This window comes from Dunckerocampus dactyliophorus, chromosome 8 (genome assembly GCF_027744805.1).
Source record: "Dunckerocampus dactyliophorus isolate RoL2022-P2 chromosome 8, RoL_Ddac_1.1, whole genome shotgun sequence".
NCBI lineage: Eukaryota > Metazoa > Chordata > Actinopteri > Syngnathiformes > Syngnathidae > Dunckerocampus > Dunckerocampus dactyliophorus.
Window position 1 is genome coordinate 19,499,185 of NC_072826.1, and position 19,463 is coordinate 19,518,647.

Below are 19,463 nucleotides of genomic sequence, written 5' to 3' on the forward strand. Positions count from 1 at the left end.
AAGAAGGATGGAGAGTTAAAGTTAGAATATTGGTGCTGTGGAGCAAATCATATGTTTTCTCATTAGTGCATACATCTGGCTTGCAGTCCATCCATGACCATCCATGATTGGGGTGTAATGGTACATATATTGGTAATGGTATTTTTTGGTATGGTACAAAGACGGTACTGATTTCCCACACAGTAAGTGAGGGACAAGAAGTGTAACAACCTCGCAATGTAGTCATGCATGTAGTCTGTAAACAAATACAGTGTAGTAAACGGTATGTAAACGGAAAAAGGCAAGTGAAAGATTGAAAGCAGTGTGCGGCCATTGTTAAGTACAGATTGGGGATCAGGGCTACTGGAACTATTAATGCTGCACTTCAGCCAATAAGGAACTTGTATTTCCTTAAAATAAAATAATTCTCACTGTTCAAACTGTTACATGTTGCACTTGTTAAAAAAGCTAAGCAATTTTGTGTTTTGCATTTTGTTGTCTTTCTGTACCCAAAGATAACCAAATTGTGACCTTAAAACCAAGGTAATACCGAACTGTGATTATGGCATACTGTTACACCCCAGTCCATGAGAATTGTTTTTGGCCATCTCTGCCTCAGATGACAGTAGGAGCTGCCTCATCCTCCCCACAAAACTTCTGCAGGATAATCCAAACTTGTATAATAGCTGTGTGAAATTCAGCTCAGCCCCATTTGCATAAGGTCCTCTCCATTCATTTCCCAGCGTGGCAGCCTTGAGCAGCCTCGATCGGGTCTGTCAGCCTACATTTACGGGCTAGGTTGGAAGGGACCTCCCCTGCAGGGATGAGGAAAATATCAAAGCGAATGTCTTCTCGGGCTCGAAGGGGGCATTCTCCCATCAGACAGAAGCATTCTGTAATGTGACACAGGGTTTTCATGGGGGAGATCTGCTGCGCCGAGCCCTCATTTCTCCTACAGAAATGAATAAATGACAACAGTCGGGGCTGAATTAATGATGCGCACAAAATGGCTTATGATTATGTAAAGTGGTCCTGCTCAGGCAATGCTGGAATTTCTGTGAGACTGGGCAGGCAATCAGGTGTGGAGTCATTCTCATGAAGCCTCTTGCTGTTTGTTGTCGTCTCCTAACTCATCTCCTCATCAGCCAGACCTTTCTGACAGATATGACACAAATCTAAAACAACATTTTTGGTGGGCATTTTTGTCCTTAGACAAAGTATTGACTATAATGACTTTTTTTGGACTGGAAAGGACATACATGGCAAGAGGTCTCCTGTCGATACTAGAGTTTTGATCTATTTGGATGCTTTCCTCACTACACTTGGGGAACACAAGATCAGAACAGATTGCTGACACCCTCAACTTGTACTCGGACAGGCGAGAGGTACAGATTCTTTGATATAAACGAGTTACAAATGCTGACAGCTGCTAGCAAGCCAAGCTAACCGGTGAACTGCTGTTCAAAGCGGTTGCCTAGCAACAATGCCAAACAAAAACCAAAATGATACCAGTCCTGGAAATCCAGGTCCAAAATGAGAAACAGGGCCATTGTGGCTGAGAGATGAGGATTTCACATTAGATGGTGCTATGAGGAATGTAAATATGGTTTCATTGTCATGTTTATTTCTAGATGACAAACACCGGAAGCTATTTCGCACGTTGAGGGAGGAGATGACAGTGCTACAGTTCGAATCTGTAGCACAAGTAAGGCTGGATCTAAGAGACCTGCTAATACAGATTAGAAATGTACAATCACAGAACAGCAGCCTAAAGAAGAGATTCTCAGAGATCCATGATGAAGTCATGAACCTTAAAGAGGAAAATGGAGCACTGCGCAAGGATACCAAGGCACTACGAGATTATATCAAGAAACTACAAGATGATAATACTGCCTTGCGTGCTGCTCTTAAGGAGGTTAAAAACCCTATGGAGGAAAACAAAGCACTACTCAATGATATGAAGGTACTACAGGATGATATAAAAGTACTATAGTATGCCTCCTTGTGTGTCACTATCAAGGAAGAGAAAGAAGCAAAGGAAAATATCATTCATCCATCCATCCATTTTCTATACCGCTTCTTCCTCATTAGGGTCGCGGGGGCATGCTGGAGCCTATCCACCTGACTTCCGGCGTCAGGCGGGGTACACCCTGGACTAGTCGCCAGCCAATCGCAGGGCAGACAAACAACCATTCACACTCACATTCATACCTATGGACAATTTAGAGTCACCAATTAACCTCACCTTCATGTTTTTGGAATGTGCCCGGAGTGCCCGGAGAAAACCCACGCGCACACGGGGAGAACATGCAAACTCCACACAGAAATGGCCAAACGGAGATTCGAACCCAGGTCTTCCCGATCTCCAGGCTGTTACTGTGTTGGCCAACGTGCTAACCACTAGACCACCGTGCGGCCCAATATCATTCAGCAAAGGAAAAATACAATTGATGAGGTGGATCAGAATGTACGAATGAACGATGTGATCGTCACGGGAATTACACCCAGGACAAAGGTTCAACAAAGCAATAAATTGCCAATTTCCTAAAATTGTCAATTTCCTAAAATAAAAGGAGGTGGATGTAGATATTGACACCATCTACCTGTCATTATCATTAAGTTCACCAATAGGGAATTCAAAACCACACTGCTGAAACAGGGAAAGCAGAAAGGTACAAACGTCTACATGAATGAGCATCTGACAAAAGACAACAAAAGAAAGAAAGAATGAGACTTGAGGAAGCATGGAAAGATACAAAGTACTTGGTACACCAACGGCAAAATCTACATCAAGCTAGATGGAGGACCAGCAGAGACAAGAGTGCTTGTTGTCAAAGATATCAAGGATTTGGATAGATACTGAAGATCACATCACCATGCCAATTTGACGTCACTACCACTTTGCAAGGGCCTGCTCAACAAGAAGGACTGGAATGAGGAACCCATGTGTCTACATTCAATTACATCCACAGTACAACACGAAAGACTGAAGGACAGGAAGACCTGGAAGTGGAAACCTTTAGCTTTGTACACACACGAAAGGATTGGAGAATGGTATCGATCCGGACACAGCAAGGACATTAACAACTACTTTTATTGTATGGAAGAATGTAAATAGTGCATGTTGCTTGAATTGTAACATGAAGCATTTAAATTTACACTGTATGCATGTTCGAAATAAATTAAACCATTACCATAACCTGTGGCAGATATGATTTTATTTATTTTATTCCTAGCCACATTTCACATTAACGAGTGTTGTTTCCTACTGAGGGCATGTAAATTAGAGCCTGCTGCCTTGGCATGTAAGGCAAGTTAGTCGGACTCCTCATGTATCCCAGAATTCTTTATTTAAGTGAACACCTCAAGGAATAACTCTATTTTGGTATTTTATTTTATTATTATTATTATTTATTTAACTTTTTTTGTTTTATGCAATGTCACCACAGAACGGTACCAGTTATGGTAGGAGGTATATGATAGGAGGAATATGACAATGGCCATGGAACAGGAAATGGATGCACAAAATGGAAAAGCTTTATACGCCTTTGTTTGCTGCTCAGTACAATATTGTGAATATTGAAATTGTTAATTAAGAAAAGACAAAGTGAGCTATTATTAGTATTATTATTATAACAATATTTTTAATAATATAATGTTGTTATATTTCATTTTTATTTTTTATTTTTGTCTTTTTTTGTATGTTTTTAGTATATTAACAGAGTATCACGAGACAACTCACGAGACTGGGTAGTACAATGTAGTACAAAGTACAATGAAAAAATTTTTAATAAAAAAAAAAATTGCAGACGCAGTAGTGGCACGACACAGAGGCGGAAGTCCTATGCAGCCCACCACCACAGCTTGAGAAAATCCTAGGGGAAACCCTGAAAAATGTATCTCAAAAGTGTTTTAATATAATTTTGGAGTAAGTAGAAGTTAATGGTAAAGTCAACAGTGAATCATAACTGTAGCATAGTGACTGACCATGTTGTGTGCCATCTGCCAGTATTCTATTTCTTTAAGAAAACACACACTAGCACCTCAAAGTAATCAGAAAAGCGAAGGTGTTATAACTATCTATTATTAACCTGGATCGCAGGGATTTTTTTTTCCCCTCTCTCTGTGTTGTGTGTTTGATGGTGTTGAGGCATTACCGCATACACAAATGCAGCATGATAGCTCAGGCTCGGGCGATGAAAGCTTGTGGGTGTGAGATTTTGGGGCATGGTGAGTGTGGGTGCACACTGGGACGTTTTCCCTGCATTGTGAGGACTCATCATCCTTCTACAGCCTGCACACTTTTTTTAAGCGTGAATCATAAAAGTGTGGTGGTTGGAAGAGAACACACTGAGAGGCCACACTGATGTAAATACGCTGTGACTCGGACTCATTTCAGGCCATACTTAGGTACCATCTTAAATGTGCGTTCACCATCTGTTTGCTCTGGGCTTGTGGAGAGCCAAATGATGAGATGGCTCATTTTGTTAATGTAGGCTTTTTTTTGGTCTTGTATGCATATGTTTATATTTAATCCCTGCTGGCATATGCAAGAGTGAGATATCTACTGTAGGTGGCTTATTTTTGTTTGTGTTTATAAGAATGTCTGCACGTGAGAGGAGGGGGAAACAAGAAGTATAGTGAAAATAGACAGCTGTTCGCTCTATGCCTCACTGTTTAATTAGAGCCCGTGTGTTTGCATCTTTGTTTTTTCAATGTTATTGTCTTGAACACACTGCAAATAGCCTCCATTTATTAACGCTACTGTAAAAACCCCAAAACATGGAAATCTGTTTATTGCCCTTGGTATTGCAACTGTTTACTCTGTGGTTTGAGGCAGTTTACACATTGGCTTTCCATGATGTACGTGCTATAATAATTTTAGTACAGTACGTTCTCCATGTGAAATATCAGAAATGCGGAAAACACTGGAAGAAATGATTAGAAAAAATGAGTTTGCCCTCAAGAAAGGCAACTTGAACATGAACGATTACACATGTTCAAGTTCCTAAGTGGCATTGATAAATATGCAGTGCTTTAATGCTGCTGGCTGTTTGTGGTTTTCTCTATGAAAGTGGACGCACTCTCCAAGTGAAGTCATGTCTATGCACACAGGCTGTGCTCACGTATAGAACATATCTACCAATTAAATACACTAGGAACATACAGCGTATTGCTGTATGCTGTCATGATGTAATTTGCATAATTTGCCATGACACGTGCATGTAATTGTTACGGACACTGTGGGAGACAAAGGCTTGCTAAATATATCGGTAATGTCGCAAAGTTGGCAACCCTGATCCCTCCTACATCTTCTTACTCTCTGTCAGACCAAGTGTACGTATTGGAGATGTGTTAAGAAGCAGAGTTACAATGCCAATAATTGTATGGAGGTGTAAAGATAGCCCCATTGTAATGTGTTTATGAGCGAGAGCGAATAGGTAGCACCAAATTTATTTGTGGCGGTCCAAATGTGTTTGTGGCAGGCCGCCACAAATATATGAATGCATAGAAAGCATAGGATATATGTTACAAGGTAACTAAATCAAGGCTAGACTAAGCTATACAGTATATACTCCAACTTCCTTTATTAATGTCTTATAGCATTACTGCAATTATTGCTGTCAGAAATGCCACTTATGTGTCTTATTCTTCAGTCTTTCTCCATTGCTGTCCCCTTCTGTCTAGCAGCGTGGATGCTATATGAACTTGAATCAAGAGCGATGCACTTGACACCCGCACGGGAGCCTGTGGCATTTAGTGTGTATGTTTTTTGTTCCTGTCGATGTTGTATTTATAGTCTTGCTTGGTGAGACTCTCAACATGTTAGTCTTTACAGCTCCTCGACCGTTCATCACACCTGTCCTGTCTTCTCTCCCAACTTTTTTTTAACTATGGTTTATTTAATCCAAAATTGTTTACAACCACACAGATACAGCAATGTAAAAAACACACAGAACAATGGGAAGAAAATAAAACAGCTTAAACATATTGCAATCGAAATAACCACAAGAATTAAAATAATAATAATAATAATAATAATAATAATAACTGGAGTAATAATAACAGAAAAGGTGGTAATATTGATGTGTCAGTAATAAGTGTGTACCGCTACCATAATTAAAAGGTTTGGGGTTGTTTTTAGCCGGTGAACTGAAAAAGGAGGGTTGGTTTGGGGGGACGCCTACACAGCCACATTCTGATAAACTTTGTGTCAGAACCCCAGAGACTGCATAATCCTTTCCAACTTCATGAATGACAGAACATCTCTTATCCAAATTGAATGGGAAGAGGGAGAAGGATTCTTCAGAATTATGACAGCCATCCTTGCAAGCTAGCTTAGAAAAGCCAAGGTCAGCAATACAGGATGACAGTGAAAGGTTTGGGGGTACCACGCCAGATAATGTCACTATCGGAGAGTGACTAATATGACCTGAGGTAATGGCTGAAAGTGAAAGGAACTCCAGAGTTCCAAAACTGAAACAGGGCAGGAGAGGTATTGACTTTTCAGACACATCTTTGCCCCTCAACACTAATGACTTCAAGCCCCCTCCAGCCCTACTTTGCACTCCCACAGCTTATAGAATAAAAGCTAATATACAATTCCTTATGGATAATGTAAACCACTGCCCGCTGCTCATTTGTCGCTGGTTTAAAGGTGCCATATCATTTTCAGCTATTTGAAATAAGAGTCAGAGGTCAATAGTGTATTGGAAGTGTGTTGTCCAAAAGTTAGCCTAGATGCTGGAATTTAATCTGTTTTAACGTGCTTTTAGTAACTGGGCATGCCATATATCACAAGTTCATTTAGCTAGCTCAGTTTTTCCTTCATAATATCATGAAAACCTGGAACTTAAAAAAACGGTTTTGGCAAATTATGGAACATTAAAAGGTCAATTTTGCATTAAAGGGGACCTTTCCACTTTGGTGCAGTGGCCCATTTTCCTGCTGCCCTGTCTCAGATCAAATAAAATGTGACTGTTTACAATCACGGCCTCATTCTCTTCCATTGCTGTTGTTTGTTGGTCGCCCTCATTTGGGGTGATGCAGTGTGGTTTGCGCAGTTTGTATGTAGCCACTCCTATTATCACCCCCCCAAATGCTTTTCATTTTTAAACTTGATATTTCAGCTCTTCAAATACAATGGCTTGGAGATTGAGCTCAGATATCTTGTATTTATTTGTCTGTTATATCAATATCCTATTCAATGTCCTACTTTTTTTACTTGTGATTGTTTGTGCATGCCAAGTCTTCCGCTCCTGAACCGCTCCACATAAGAGGGTGAAAATATGTCAAAACGTGCATCCCTTCTGTGTTGCATGTGCTATTATTTTTCTGACAAATACACCACACGATGGTGTTGTTATTAAACCCCAAAGTCTTGACCTGATAAGTCTGATTGACTTAATTTCTCACATAGCTCAATGCACTCTACAAAACATCCACTGTAACTTTAGTGGGTTTTAGCCAAATAAGTACAACATTTGGTACACACTTTTCGGGGACTGACAAGCACATGTCTGTAAAATTTGAGCAAGTTTGGTTGAAAAACATGACTGCCATAAACCAAAACCTTTTTGCGAAGACTCAGGCAGGACTTAGCAGCTAATTGGAGTTAAGTCATTGACCATTCGTCTAATAATTATACAAATTTGAGGATATCTTCTAAAGAATTGTGACTACAACCCATATACGGTGCCACAATTGTGTGTACCTTGCCCTTAAATCTGGCTTTTTGTCCATTTTGAGTCATTGATGTAATACCCAATACTGTCAATGTTTTGGCCATTTGATTGCTCTTGAGGCACACTGCTCAGTTTCCCTGAAGGACACAAAGCTAAAATCCAAGAGCAACCTATTTCTAAACGATAGTAATCCGGCCCCCAGGCCCTTGGGATCTGAAGAGCTAATGTTGTACCCTTGACTCTTACAGCTTGTATACACCTGCACCTTTTTGATGGGTACAGTTACCTCGCAGTCCATTAATGAGCCCAGTGGGGTAAGTTAGAGTAGATTGTACAGTACCTTCAGGGGCTAAAGACTGGCTCCTCTTTTTTTCTAATAGTGTAGAAACCTGAGTGAAACATGGCTTCCAAGTCGGCATGCTTACTGGACATACTGTGTCCTGCCCACAGGCTTTGGCCTCAGTGGTGCTATGGTGTTCCTGTCCTTTACTTGGGCCTGTCTCCTTCATTATTGAAGAGGTAGCGAGAGAGATGACTTTACTGTTGTGATTCATGTCTGCTGAGGCTCAGCAGGAACCTGAGCCCTGCAAGAGGGTCACCGCAGCCCAGCACACTGCGCTATTCAAGGCCACCCGAGTAAAGTATTGGGCGCAACAATGTGCTGACAAAGGGACGACCTTGCCATTGTTGAAAGAGCAGCACTTTCTCATATGCAGATGCTTGAAATATTATGTTATAATATTATAGTATAATATTATGTACAGAATTGTACTTGTAGCACATGGTTTTACTTTAGCATATTAAAAGAGATGACTAACATTTACCACAGCTGTTCATTGCTGCAATGGCTAAATTATTCGTCTTTCCGTGGGGTCTCGTTTTTTTTTCATTTGTAGTGCCTTCTGTGGGTTGTTGTCAAAAAGCTTTGGAAGACATGCTAGTGTACATGTAATCAAATGCTCAGTGATGTATTAACAATTAGTGTCTCTTTTTAACCTGTTCCAATCCAATATTTTGCTTGATGGTGGCCATGTTTTTCAACCAATCTTGCTAAAATTGTACGCACGTGCTTGTCGGTCCGCTACAGGTGTGTACCAAATTGTGTGGTGATTCAGCTAAACACGCTAAAGTTACAGTGGGTGTTTTGTAGACAGCATTGAGCTGTGTGAAATTTCAAGTTAATCAGATTTATGGAAGTCGAACGTTGGAGTTTAGTAGTTTAAAATAATAGCACAGACAACGCAGTAGGTGGTGCATGTTTTGACACATTATCACCCTTTTGTGTGCAGCAGTCAGGTGAGATAGCTTTTGCAACATTAGCACAGTTTGTTTTAGGCACCAACACACTGCATGGCAAGTATATTTTGTAACAAAAAAGTAGTAAAATTGAATGTACAGTCATCCATCGTCACCTTGCGCTTCGAATTTTGCGGCTTCACTCTATTCCGAATCGTGGTTGAATGCGTCCTATTTGTCAAAAATCTTACAATTTGCTTAAATATAATTCAAAGACGTTGTGATGATATGTAGTATTCTACACTGGTCACTAGGTGTCAGTAATTTTACTGTAATGTTTGGTGAGATACACAATCACCAGACTTGATCACCAAAACAACAGGTTTTTATTGCAGGTTTCAATTATGTCATTACAGACACAATAATCTCGAACACAGTTGCGGCCGTAGCCCACACCAAGCTAAAACTCAACTCTGCACCTCAACTTCACTTTCTGTCCGTGCCCCCGGAACACATTTACAGCAACACACGTCAGTAAGAGTTTTATCTATGTCTTGGCTTATTTTCTGTTATTATGTCTACTATATTGGGTAATGCGAGTGTAAAGGTGACTAAGGTAATCTCTTGTTCATCGCAGTTACTTGGTTCCAGACCAGACCGTGATACTACGTGAACTCTGACGTGTTCAAGTGTTCATCAGAATGATGGCCTGGCGGAAGAAAGTGTCGCTGTGCCTGGTTGTTACCTACCTGAGGAGAGGAGTTTGAATAGTTTGTGTCCGGGGTGTGAGGGGTCTGCAGTGATGTTTCCTGCACGCTTCCTGGCTCTGGACCAATACAGGTCACATATGGTCACATATGTCCTTTTTGGTTGCAGATCCAAACCACACAGTGATGGAAGTGCACAGAACAGACTAAATGATTGTGGTGTAGAACTTGATCAGCAGCTCTTGGGGCAGATTTAACTTGTTGTCGTAGGAAGTACAACCTTATTATATTATTATTATTATTGTAATTTAAACCTCCGATAAAAGCCTGTTGTTCCAGTGATCAAGTCTGGCGTTTTTCTCAATTACTGACACCTAGTGACCAACGTAGAATACTACATTTAGAATGTCTTCTTAATTCCTTGTATTTGTATTTTAGTTCATTTGCTTGAAAATGCTTAATTTAGGTAAAAAAAAAAAGTAACATTTGCTTAAATATGCATATTTTTGAGGGCGTATTCAACCACAAATCAGCATGATTTATTAATTCTATATTTTTGAAAAACCGTGATCGTGACACTGCTAAATTCGAAGCGCAATGTGATGAGGGACGACTGTATAGAGGTGTTATTTCATGTCTAGATGGTTCTAATAATATTAAAAATCATATTTAGAAGGTCGCAAACATGTTTTCTATGTTCTAACTACAAACATATTCCATTCATAAATAAGGAATCCTACTTTCCGGAAATACACTTATCACGGTCGGGTGTGGTATTCATAACTGAATGTCATGCTGCCTGATCAACTTTCATGGCCACGCAAACCCCAAAAGTCAGTCACAACACATGCCACAAACATGGCAGACATGCTAGAATTTGCCACAAGAAGTCTAAGTTTGGTCAAAATTGTAAATGTGCGATTTGTAAGTGTATACTAAGAGTATTTGTAAGGCTATGGTATTTCAAATATATATTTTTTTAATGCAAGGAATCATCTGAAAGTGTCATGTAGATTAACTGTAAAGAGGTTTTCTATGCCAGCCTTGTGCTGTATTTTAATTCAAACCTGTTTAATTACATGGGATGTTCAAATCTGGCATGAGATGGATTTTTTTCTTTGTAGAGGGTGAAACTCTGCAGTTTTTACTTAGCCCTCACTCAAATGTTTATGTTTAATGGATAACACAGTTTGCTGTAGTACTCAACAAATGCCTCAGTGCATCATTTCAAACAGAGAAGCAAACAACGCAACACAACAATTACGGCTCATAATCTGCTTTTGCGTCCCTCTGATTGTGATGCTTAGTAGCAGCAGCCTCCTCGGGCGTGTGTTCCCTCATCCAATAAATAAAAGCAAGCTAATTAAAGATTAGCTACTGCTTTCCTTGAGGGGATCGTGTTAACCTTGTGACGGCGTGCACCACAAAGGTACGCGGTCCCTGTATATGTTACTCTCCTCTGGCTCGGGCCGGATTAACTTTGTCAGCTCGAAAATGTGACGTTACATTGGATTGTAGTTAGGCTGCATTCACACAATTTATGCCATGAGTCAAATAAGGCAATGCATAAAGCAGTGTTGGGTGAGGTGGGAGGGTTTTGGGGTGATCATCAACTAATTTGCATAATTGGCTATTACGCCTGCATTTTTATACAGTAAATGTTATTAGGTCACTAACACTTGTTGCTAGTAATTAAAAAAAAATAGAGGGAGAGGCTTTTGTACAACTAATGTACAGAGTTGGAACGACAAGCTACACTCAGACATTAAGATTATAAAGTGTTTGAGTGAGGGGGAGCGCCAAATCTGTTTGTGGCAGCCCAAATTTATTAATGGTGATCCGCCACAAATAAATACATGTATGGGAAACTGGATGTATTGTTAGATATTGCACGTACGGGAGAAAAGATTTGCATCTTAGCGGATTCTGGCAGTAAGTCTGTCACTACGCACCTATATGGCCTTGTGTGAATTGTGTGTATTCTCCCATCGGCTTAAGTACTTTTGCCTCTGTGCACCACTAAGGTGGCAGTAAGTCCACTTGAAGTTCAGTATGTACTAATTTACAGTACAGTCATTCCTCGTTGATCGCGGGAAATTGGTTCCAGACCTGATTGTGATAAGTCAATTTCCGCAAAGTAGTATTCCTTATTCATAAATGGAACATTTTCATTGTTAGAGCATGGAAAACCTGTTTATGACTTTCTAAATACACTAGGTCCCCAACTTACGAACACAATTGGTTCCAGACGACCGTTCTTATGTCGAATTGTTCTTAAGTAGGGGAAAAGGTAATATTACCAATGATATAGGTACTACATGTACGTGTATACATATACAGTATGTATGTAAATATGAGTTTGGATGCAGTAGTAATATTAAACGAGGATAATTAATGAAAAAAACAATAATAAAAGGGATATACTGACTCGATGCAGCGTGACTGTAATCGAATGTCATGTCTCAATAGTGGAACATTACTAACGCCGAGTGGCCAGAATACTAAACTTTGTCTTTCAATATTTTTTTGACTAATAATACGCCATAGTCAACCACGAAACAGAGATCATTTATTGATTAATTAATTTAATAATAGAGCAGGGAGCGATAATTGAGCCGCAATATAATGCGAGGGACAACTGTACGTATGTCTATGCAGACTGTCGCAAAGTTTTTTTAATTTCCTTTCTTTCTTTCTTCCTTGCTTCCTTATATATATGTTCCTTATAAACCGACAACATTTTTCTTGTCTTTCCACTGTACTCCATTCATTCATCTGAAATGAACACAAATGGTTCAGTGATGATTATCAATCATCCAGGTGTCTGATGGCTTCAATTGCTAGGAAAAGCCTGTGTGCATCTGCACAGCCTGCCTTCCTGATGTACAAAAAACGGTCCGTGTTATGTTTGTAAAACAGCAGGGAAGCTACTTTCAGGCGTTGTCGTTAACAGGCTGTCAGTTAGTTTGAACTATGCTACTATTTAATAGAAAATACATAATGTGGTGTTTATGAGATGCTATGAAAAGGACGAGAAGGTGATAAAGGTGTTCAATCAACAATTGCCTTATTGAGCAAAACTTATTGCAGTGGGTCCGGCCTTTTCAGATTACGATCTTTTTCACGGATTTCCATTCACAAGCGTCAGGAAAACTCCATTTACCATGTTCTGACAGCCCAAATGACGCCATGACGCGAACTCCAAACACCTAGAAAAACACGAACAGGTGAATAGGGTCCTAGGTACACAATTGCGCTTTCCACGGCAATCTCTGCACCGAGGTGGTGTGACAAGCTGCTGGCGTTCAGAGTGCTTCCTTTATAATTACCTCCTGCAGCCGCCACCTAGCAGTGCTATGGCAAGTTCATCCCAATTCACTCAATACCTCAAAGCAGGCGGGAATCACCGATCTCCTCTGCTGCTGCATCCCTTGTTGTCCGTCAGTGCAAGCAGCATTCAAAATGTAAAATGAAGATGTTAACTTTACTTGACGGCGTTGTTAGCCACTCGTCAAAGTCCCATCCATCTATTTGATGTGCGTGTTGCAAAGCACTGTGGCGTCCTATAGTCACACACAGGCGGATGCTCGTTTTAAGTTTTATTAACGCCAACAGCAATGCTCAGTTCCAACACCGTATGCAAGCTCAGCTCACATACAAGGTCTGGCGTCCATGCTCACAACTAGTGATGTCCGGATTGATACTGAAATATTGATACCTCCCATACGAGATCTTTAGACTCTAAAATTGATTCTCAAATCAAATTATTAATACTAACGTACTCCAGTCATTTGAGGTAATGAATTTCATTACACATCATAAATGATATGCAGTTGTTTAAAATAAATGAATAAATTACTATGATATCTTATATTATTTATTTTATGAGCTGTGCTATGATTTAAAATACACTACTTTTTAAAATGCACCTAACACATGGTAGGTGTATTTGCACAAAGTATCGGTATCGCCGATACCAGCCTGAATTTTATTGAGTATCATCACTAAGAACACTACCACTTCTTCCGTATCCACCAATAGCTTTCACAGCAAGATGCATTCACAAACACCACAATTCAACACATCAAAGCAGCAGGACTCCGCAATGTTTCCCCGGTTTTGTCTTTTCCAGGCCGCCAAATTACATGATCTCCACTGTGTACATTATTTTAGAAATCAGCCCAGGAACCATCTTCAATGTTGTTTTTAATCGCTCATGCACATTATAAAGTGCACACGTGCACGTCGATCGCTACACAAAATGACATCAACACCCTTCGTCAGTTACTTCATGTTCTGTTGTTAAGGTACATGAGATAATGTCGCACAAACGCAACGGTGTCAAAACGCCATTTGCAGCATGTGGCTTGCTTTTTCGCTTTTTCTTTAAACATAAACAACAATGGGAACAAATAGAGCAAAATGCAGAATGTAAGGAGAAAAATATAGCACTTTTTTTTTTTTTTTTTTTTACAAAATAGAAAAATATATAATACCGGTATTTTCCAAGGTGGCTGCAGCGGGGGTCGGGGTGGGGAGGTTGGCGTCGAGTACAGCGTTTCTCCAAGGTTAGCAGATTGGCAGGTCTGCTTTCATGGATGGCTAAGGAAAGTCTTGGTCCGCTTGTTTTGTGCACACCAGGGTTCAGATGATTGCGTTCACACTTCTTCACAGGAACCGTAGTAGCAGAACAAATGCCCCGGAGTTTACTTTAACCGAACCAAACATGACACGTGTGAAGGCATCCTTAGACGACATGTGGGACAATCAGTGACATAGCTTTGTTACACGATGGCAGCCCACCATAGACTGTACCTATTGTTTTTATGTTGAATCTTATCATGGCTTCTCCCTTTCTGCTACTGTTTCACAATCGCATTTCCATACAAGCAGTGTTATAAAAGATATAGTATCTCCTCCCCCACAATCATTTTGACTCCCGCACAATGTTACATCATCATTCCGATTTTTTCTTAATCTTATCTTTTTAAAAAGGCTGACCACAGCCTGCACACTTCATTATGTTTGATCATTCCTCACATCAATCAGGTTTTTGTTGCTCCAAATTCCACTCCAGAGTCCCCTTTTAAAAAGAGATCAACTAAATTGTATTACACTGAATATCAAACCCAGAATGCATGTTGAGGATACAAAGGAGTCAAAGACACGACAACGGCAGTCAAGCAGAGTGGTCCACACGGTCAAATTTCTTCATACAGTAGTAAACCTAGCCTATGAGCTGTTCATTTATTTAGCAATTAAGTTTTGGAAATAACACTCATGAGGTCATTACCACCCCCGGAGTGTTAAAATAATAAATCAGAGTCATCAGAGTGCATTGTTAACACCATTGCTCTTGTCTCCACAGAAACCTTGGGAAATCGGGTCTGCGCGTGTCCTGCCTTGGATTAGGTAAGAGAAACACAAGTGATGGGTTGCTGTGCTCTGGATGCATTGTGTAACCCAGTCATGGCAGGGACTTTCAGTCCTTTCTCCTTAAATAGTGGCAAAAGAAGTATAGTAGCAGCAAGTCCCTTTCATTAGGTTGAAAGTTGATTTAAAATGGCTAAACTAGAGTGATGGAGTTATTTGTGCTGTATATCTGTATGTCTGTAGCGCATCACCTTTCACATTGGGAATGGGCATTTATTAAGACATCTGAGGGAAATTTTGTGATTTAGTTTTTAGGGTTTTAGGCTAAATTTGTCGGAGGATATTCATTAAAAACTAAATAAATAATACAGTTGCCATCTCTGCTGCCTGTGCTGTCCCTCTTTGGTTCCAAACTGCACTTTTTTTCAATGGAAAAAAAAATATGACACCACCACCAGCTAGCAGATGTTGCCAATAATGATTAAAAAAAAAAAAAAAGTGTTTGTCACAATTTAAAGTTGAAACTTTGTAAAAATGTCATTCATTTACGGCCTTTTCTCACCACTGTCACGTACATACTGTATCTGTGGCGTGTGCACATACACAACAGCAGTCTCAGAGAAGAAACTGACAATTTAGAGTGATTGTGTGGTTATGATAGACCAGTGGTCCCAAAGCTTTTACAGTCACGTACCCCTTCAGACATCTGACCCGAAGCCGTGTACCCCCTACTTCTGCGCAATTAATTGTATCTTGTATCTTCAAATATTAAGCATAATTCATTGATTAATTCATTTTACAGTAATTCCGGGGCATAAATGTGTATTTTACATTGGCACATTTTGATCAAGTTTGACATGAGCACTGCTAACCAGATAAGTAATGATCCTTACATATGTTTTATTCGGTCTGATGTTGGCATCCTTCCGTTTGAATGGATTTGAATTTGAGCTTCACTTTTTTGTCCACTCACGATGGCTATGGTTTAAGCATATTCATTTAATACCAAATTGAAGGGGAATATTTAGCAATCATGATAAGGCAGTATCTGAAGTACAAAAATACATACAACCAACGATAACGATAAAGCCTAATTTTCAGGAGAATCCCTGCTCACAGTGACAGGTTTTCACCGCTGCTCCGTGCGGGGATTGGAAAACCAACTTAATGAAATATTCAAGATTAAACGCTCTTAATGTACAAAATAATCATCAAACTTACTTACTCCTTCATATGATGCACACAGAGCAACGAACAACTTCATGCTCTGTCTCCTTGCTGCTCTGTTCTCCTTGCACCGTGATGCGTTCAGGCGCACTCGTAATTGTGAGTGTTAGAAATTAGAAAATTTTGAAATGTTCAAAATTTCTGTCGCACACAATCTTGGTGCCACTTGCATGAACTATTTGTGAACACAACTCAACCTATTTGCACACAATGCTGTCGGTACGTATCAGAGCGTGTCACATACCTTATAATTATAGTAGAATGATCCAGGTTTGCGTGACTTGTTCATAGCAACGTGTTTGCCGTCCTCAGCTCCCAAACAGTTGTGGTAGTTCCATCTGGAATTAAAACTGATCATAATTCCCAATGTCTTCTAGTCAGCCATTCCCTCACCCACACTGTCCGTGCTTTCTGTTTTGTAGTTGGGGTTATGCATTCTTCTTTCTGCATTCTGTCCTGGTCTTCAGCAAGCAGTAATAGTACTGCAGCTGCAAGATAATATAGACACCTTTGGTTTTCTGCAATGAGAGCTTCTTCTCTGGGGTTCATCATCTTGCAAATAGAGGAATCAATGAAGATAGGGTGCTGCCTGCTATTGTGCGGCACTTGGGACAAAGAGGGACCAAGTAATGCCACAGATGCGGGAAGTGGTGACGACAATGCATATCCATGCAGGAACGATGCGTGTTGCGCGTGCTATGTCGTACACTAGACGTAAATAGTACAGGTGTTAATGAGTCGGGTAGCGGGAGTGTGGCATTTTGTGCCAATGAGGACCCTTTTCCGTCACGAATTGCGTGCCTTACGTGTAAACAGAACGCACACAGTGCTCAAACTAGTCTTAACACCTCACGTTGCCACGGCGAATTACAGGAGAATGCAGAGCCAAAATTCGTGCAAGCGTCAAGGTGGCATTAGGCTGAGGGCTAAGCCCGTCTCTGCAATTCTCTACCAAAACGCTAGCGGACATGACTAACCACAGTTCTTGTTGACTAGGTATTTAGCTATAGTTGTAGAGAACAATGGCGACTGAAGCAATGTCTAGAATGTTGATAGAGATATCAGTGTATAATAAAAATAGTAAAAACAGTAATTAATTATATGACCCATTACTGGAAAATGCCTTTTTTTTTTTCTTACATCGTTATTCCCAACTTAAGTAAAACCCATCCATCATGCCTATCCCTAGTAAACAGGCTTTGTATTGTATGTTTGTTAACTTTACCTCCTCTCCCTGTCTTCCTCTGTAGGAACATGGGTGACATTTGGTGGACAGATAACAGATGAGGTGAGAACATAAAACACTTTTGTCGCCGTCTGGCCAGTGGAAATTGTCCACATGTTCTGCCAAATCCTCCTATTTTTACACATTATCCAGCACATGATCTGTGATCGCCAGTGATCTTTTATCCCACCCACCGCATCCCCTCTTCTTTCTGTTTTCTTGCCCCTGCTTTCTCAACAGATGGCGGAGCAGCTGATGACTCTGGCGTATGAAAATGGCATCAATCTGTTTGACACAGCGGAGGTCTACGCTGCCGGGAAGTGAGTATATCCCCTCTCATGTCTTTCAAAAAGCCCCCACCACGTGACTGATTAAGTGGAGATTATAAATGGCTAGTCAAAAAACTGGCCTCGAGCTCAGCCTCGCACACTCATGGTATGCCTTTTTTTTTCACTGCTCATAAACTGCCTCAGTGTCGATTCAACCTCCTCTTTTAAAAAAAAACACAATCTTTGGCTTAACCTCGCTGTGGTGTGGAGCTGCGGAGACAATGTGCAAACCCCAGCCTCTTGACATGAATGCATTCGGATGTGTTTATCCTGCAGTCTAATTCTAGAAATAAACTCAGTGTCATTGTCAACTGTGTTTACTGGGATTTTCTCGCACAACAAAATATGCATATTGCTCTCCTTTGTCTGAACCACTCGTTTTTCCTCTCTTTTTCTCCTGTCGCTAGCGGCGTCACAATAACACATTTTGCTGGACGATAATTGTCTTTGTCTTGTCGATAATGGCTACTATTGACAACGTTTTTGAGGCCATTTTTTAATGAATTATATAGCAAAATAATGAGAGTACATCATATCAAAAGCAGTAAACTCTCATTTCTCAAGAGCATTTAACATTGTAATTGGAATGTCAAGAGGTTTTTAATAAATTAAGCAAACAAACAACATATCTGTGTTGGCGGAAGAAAATGAAGTGTTTCTGATGCCCTTCGACCATTGCTGTTTGTGTACGTTCTCCCAGGCACTTCGTACTGTCTTGTCAAACAAACATGTCTTACATTTCTCGAAATGTTGGCTTTTCTCCCGTATTGAAAGGTTGCATTTCTTTTGCAAAGCAGCGAGCGACACTGTCTGTGAACATGCATCAATTTGCACTGTTTTGTTTTATATTTACTTTGCCGATCAAACGCCTCAGTAAGCGTTGACTCTCGGAATGAAGGCTCTGCTGCACCTCCACATGGGTTATGGCATTCGGCTGAGAAACCATGGCCTTTGTGCCTTCATTCATATTAGCATTTACTTTCTAACTGCTAGCACTCTGTCTGTGTATTCAGCAACCAGTAGCCCCGCCTCCACAAAGAGGCTGAATGACAGAAGGGTTCACTCGCTCTGTTTATTCAACTGTAGAACCAATCTGCACAGACACATGCAGAAAGAACCCTCTTGTCATCCAGCCTGTGTGGAACAGCGAGACGATGAAACAGGCATATATATACTCTATGCACATGTCAATATATTGAGACGACAAAATTATCGACTTCGGGTTTTTTTTTGTATTGTTTGATTCATCGATTTATCAATTATTGTGACAGGCCTACCTGTCGCTCTCCTATTTAAATAGTTTCCCAAAACTTTCCCTTATTTTAGTTTTGATCATCACAAAAAAAAAATGTCTCCAGTCCTGCATGTTATAATACAGTAATTTGATGAGGGAAACATCAATACTGCAGGTGACAACGGTGCAAACCACTGGCAGTGGGAACCTGGGTCTGTCCTAACCCCCACCACATTTTGCTTGATGCCAGCCATGTTTTTCAACCAATCTCGCTTAGATTTTATTCGGCAAAATACGCTAGCAGGGTTCCTATGTCTGGAAAAGTATGGAATGTGATTTCCAGGTATGGAAAATGGAAACTCACATCTGGAAAATATTCATGTTTCCATGACTGTTGCTACTGTTCTGTTTTCTCAAAGATAAAATTATGATTAACTTAAAAAATATATATTCTAAGGCGCTTTTAAA

At 40.3% G+C, this 19,463-nt stretch overlaps 1 protein-coding gene across 5 annotated transcripts in view; it reads left to right on the top strand.

Annotated features, from left to right (window-relative positions):
- Nucleotides 1–19,463, top strand: part of kcnab2a (potassium voltage-gated channel subfamily A regulatory beta subunit 2a) — a 121,569-nt gene that overhangs the window by 81,550 nt on the left and 20,556 nt on the right. For all 5 annotated transcript variants that reach the window (XM_054785825.1, XM_054785826.1, XM_054785827.1 and 2 more), the window contains 3 exons: nt 14,976–15,019; nt 17,458–17,495; nt 17,673–17,752. In XM_054785825.1, coding sequence (XP_054641800.1) covers nt 14,976–15,019; nt 17,458–17,495; nt 17,673–17,752 — 162 coding nt within the window. The remainder of the gene's footprint in view (nt 1–14,975; nt 15,020–17,457; nt 17,496–17,672; nt 17,753–19,463) is intronic.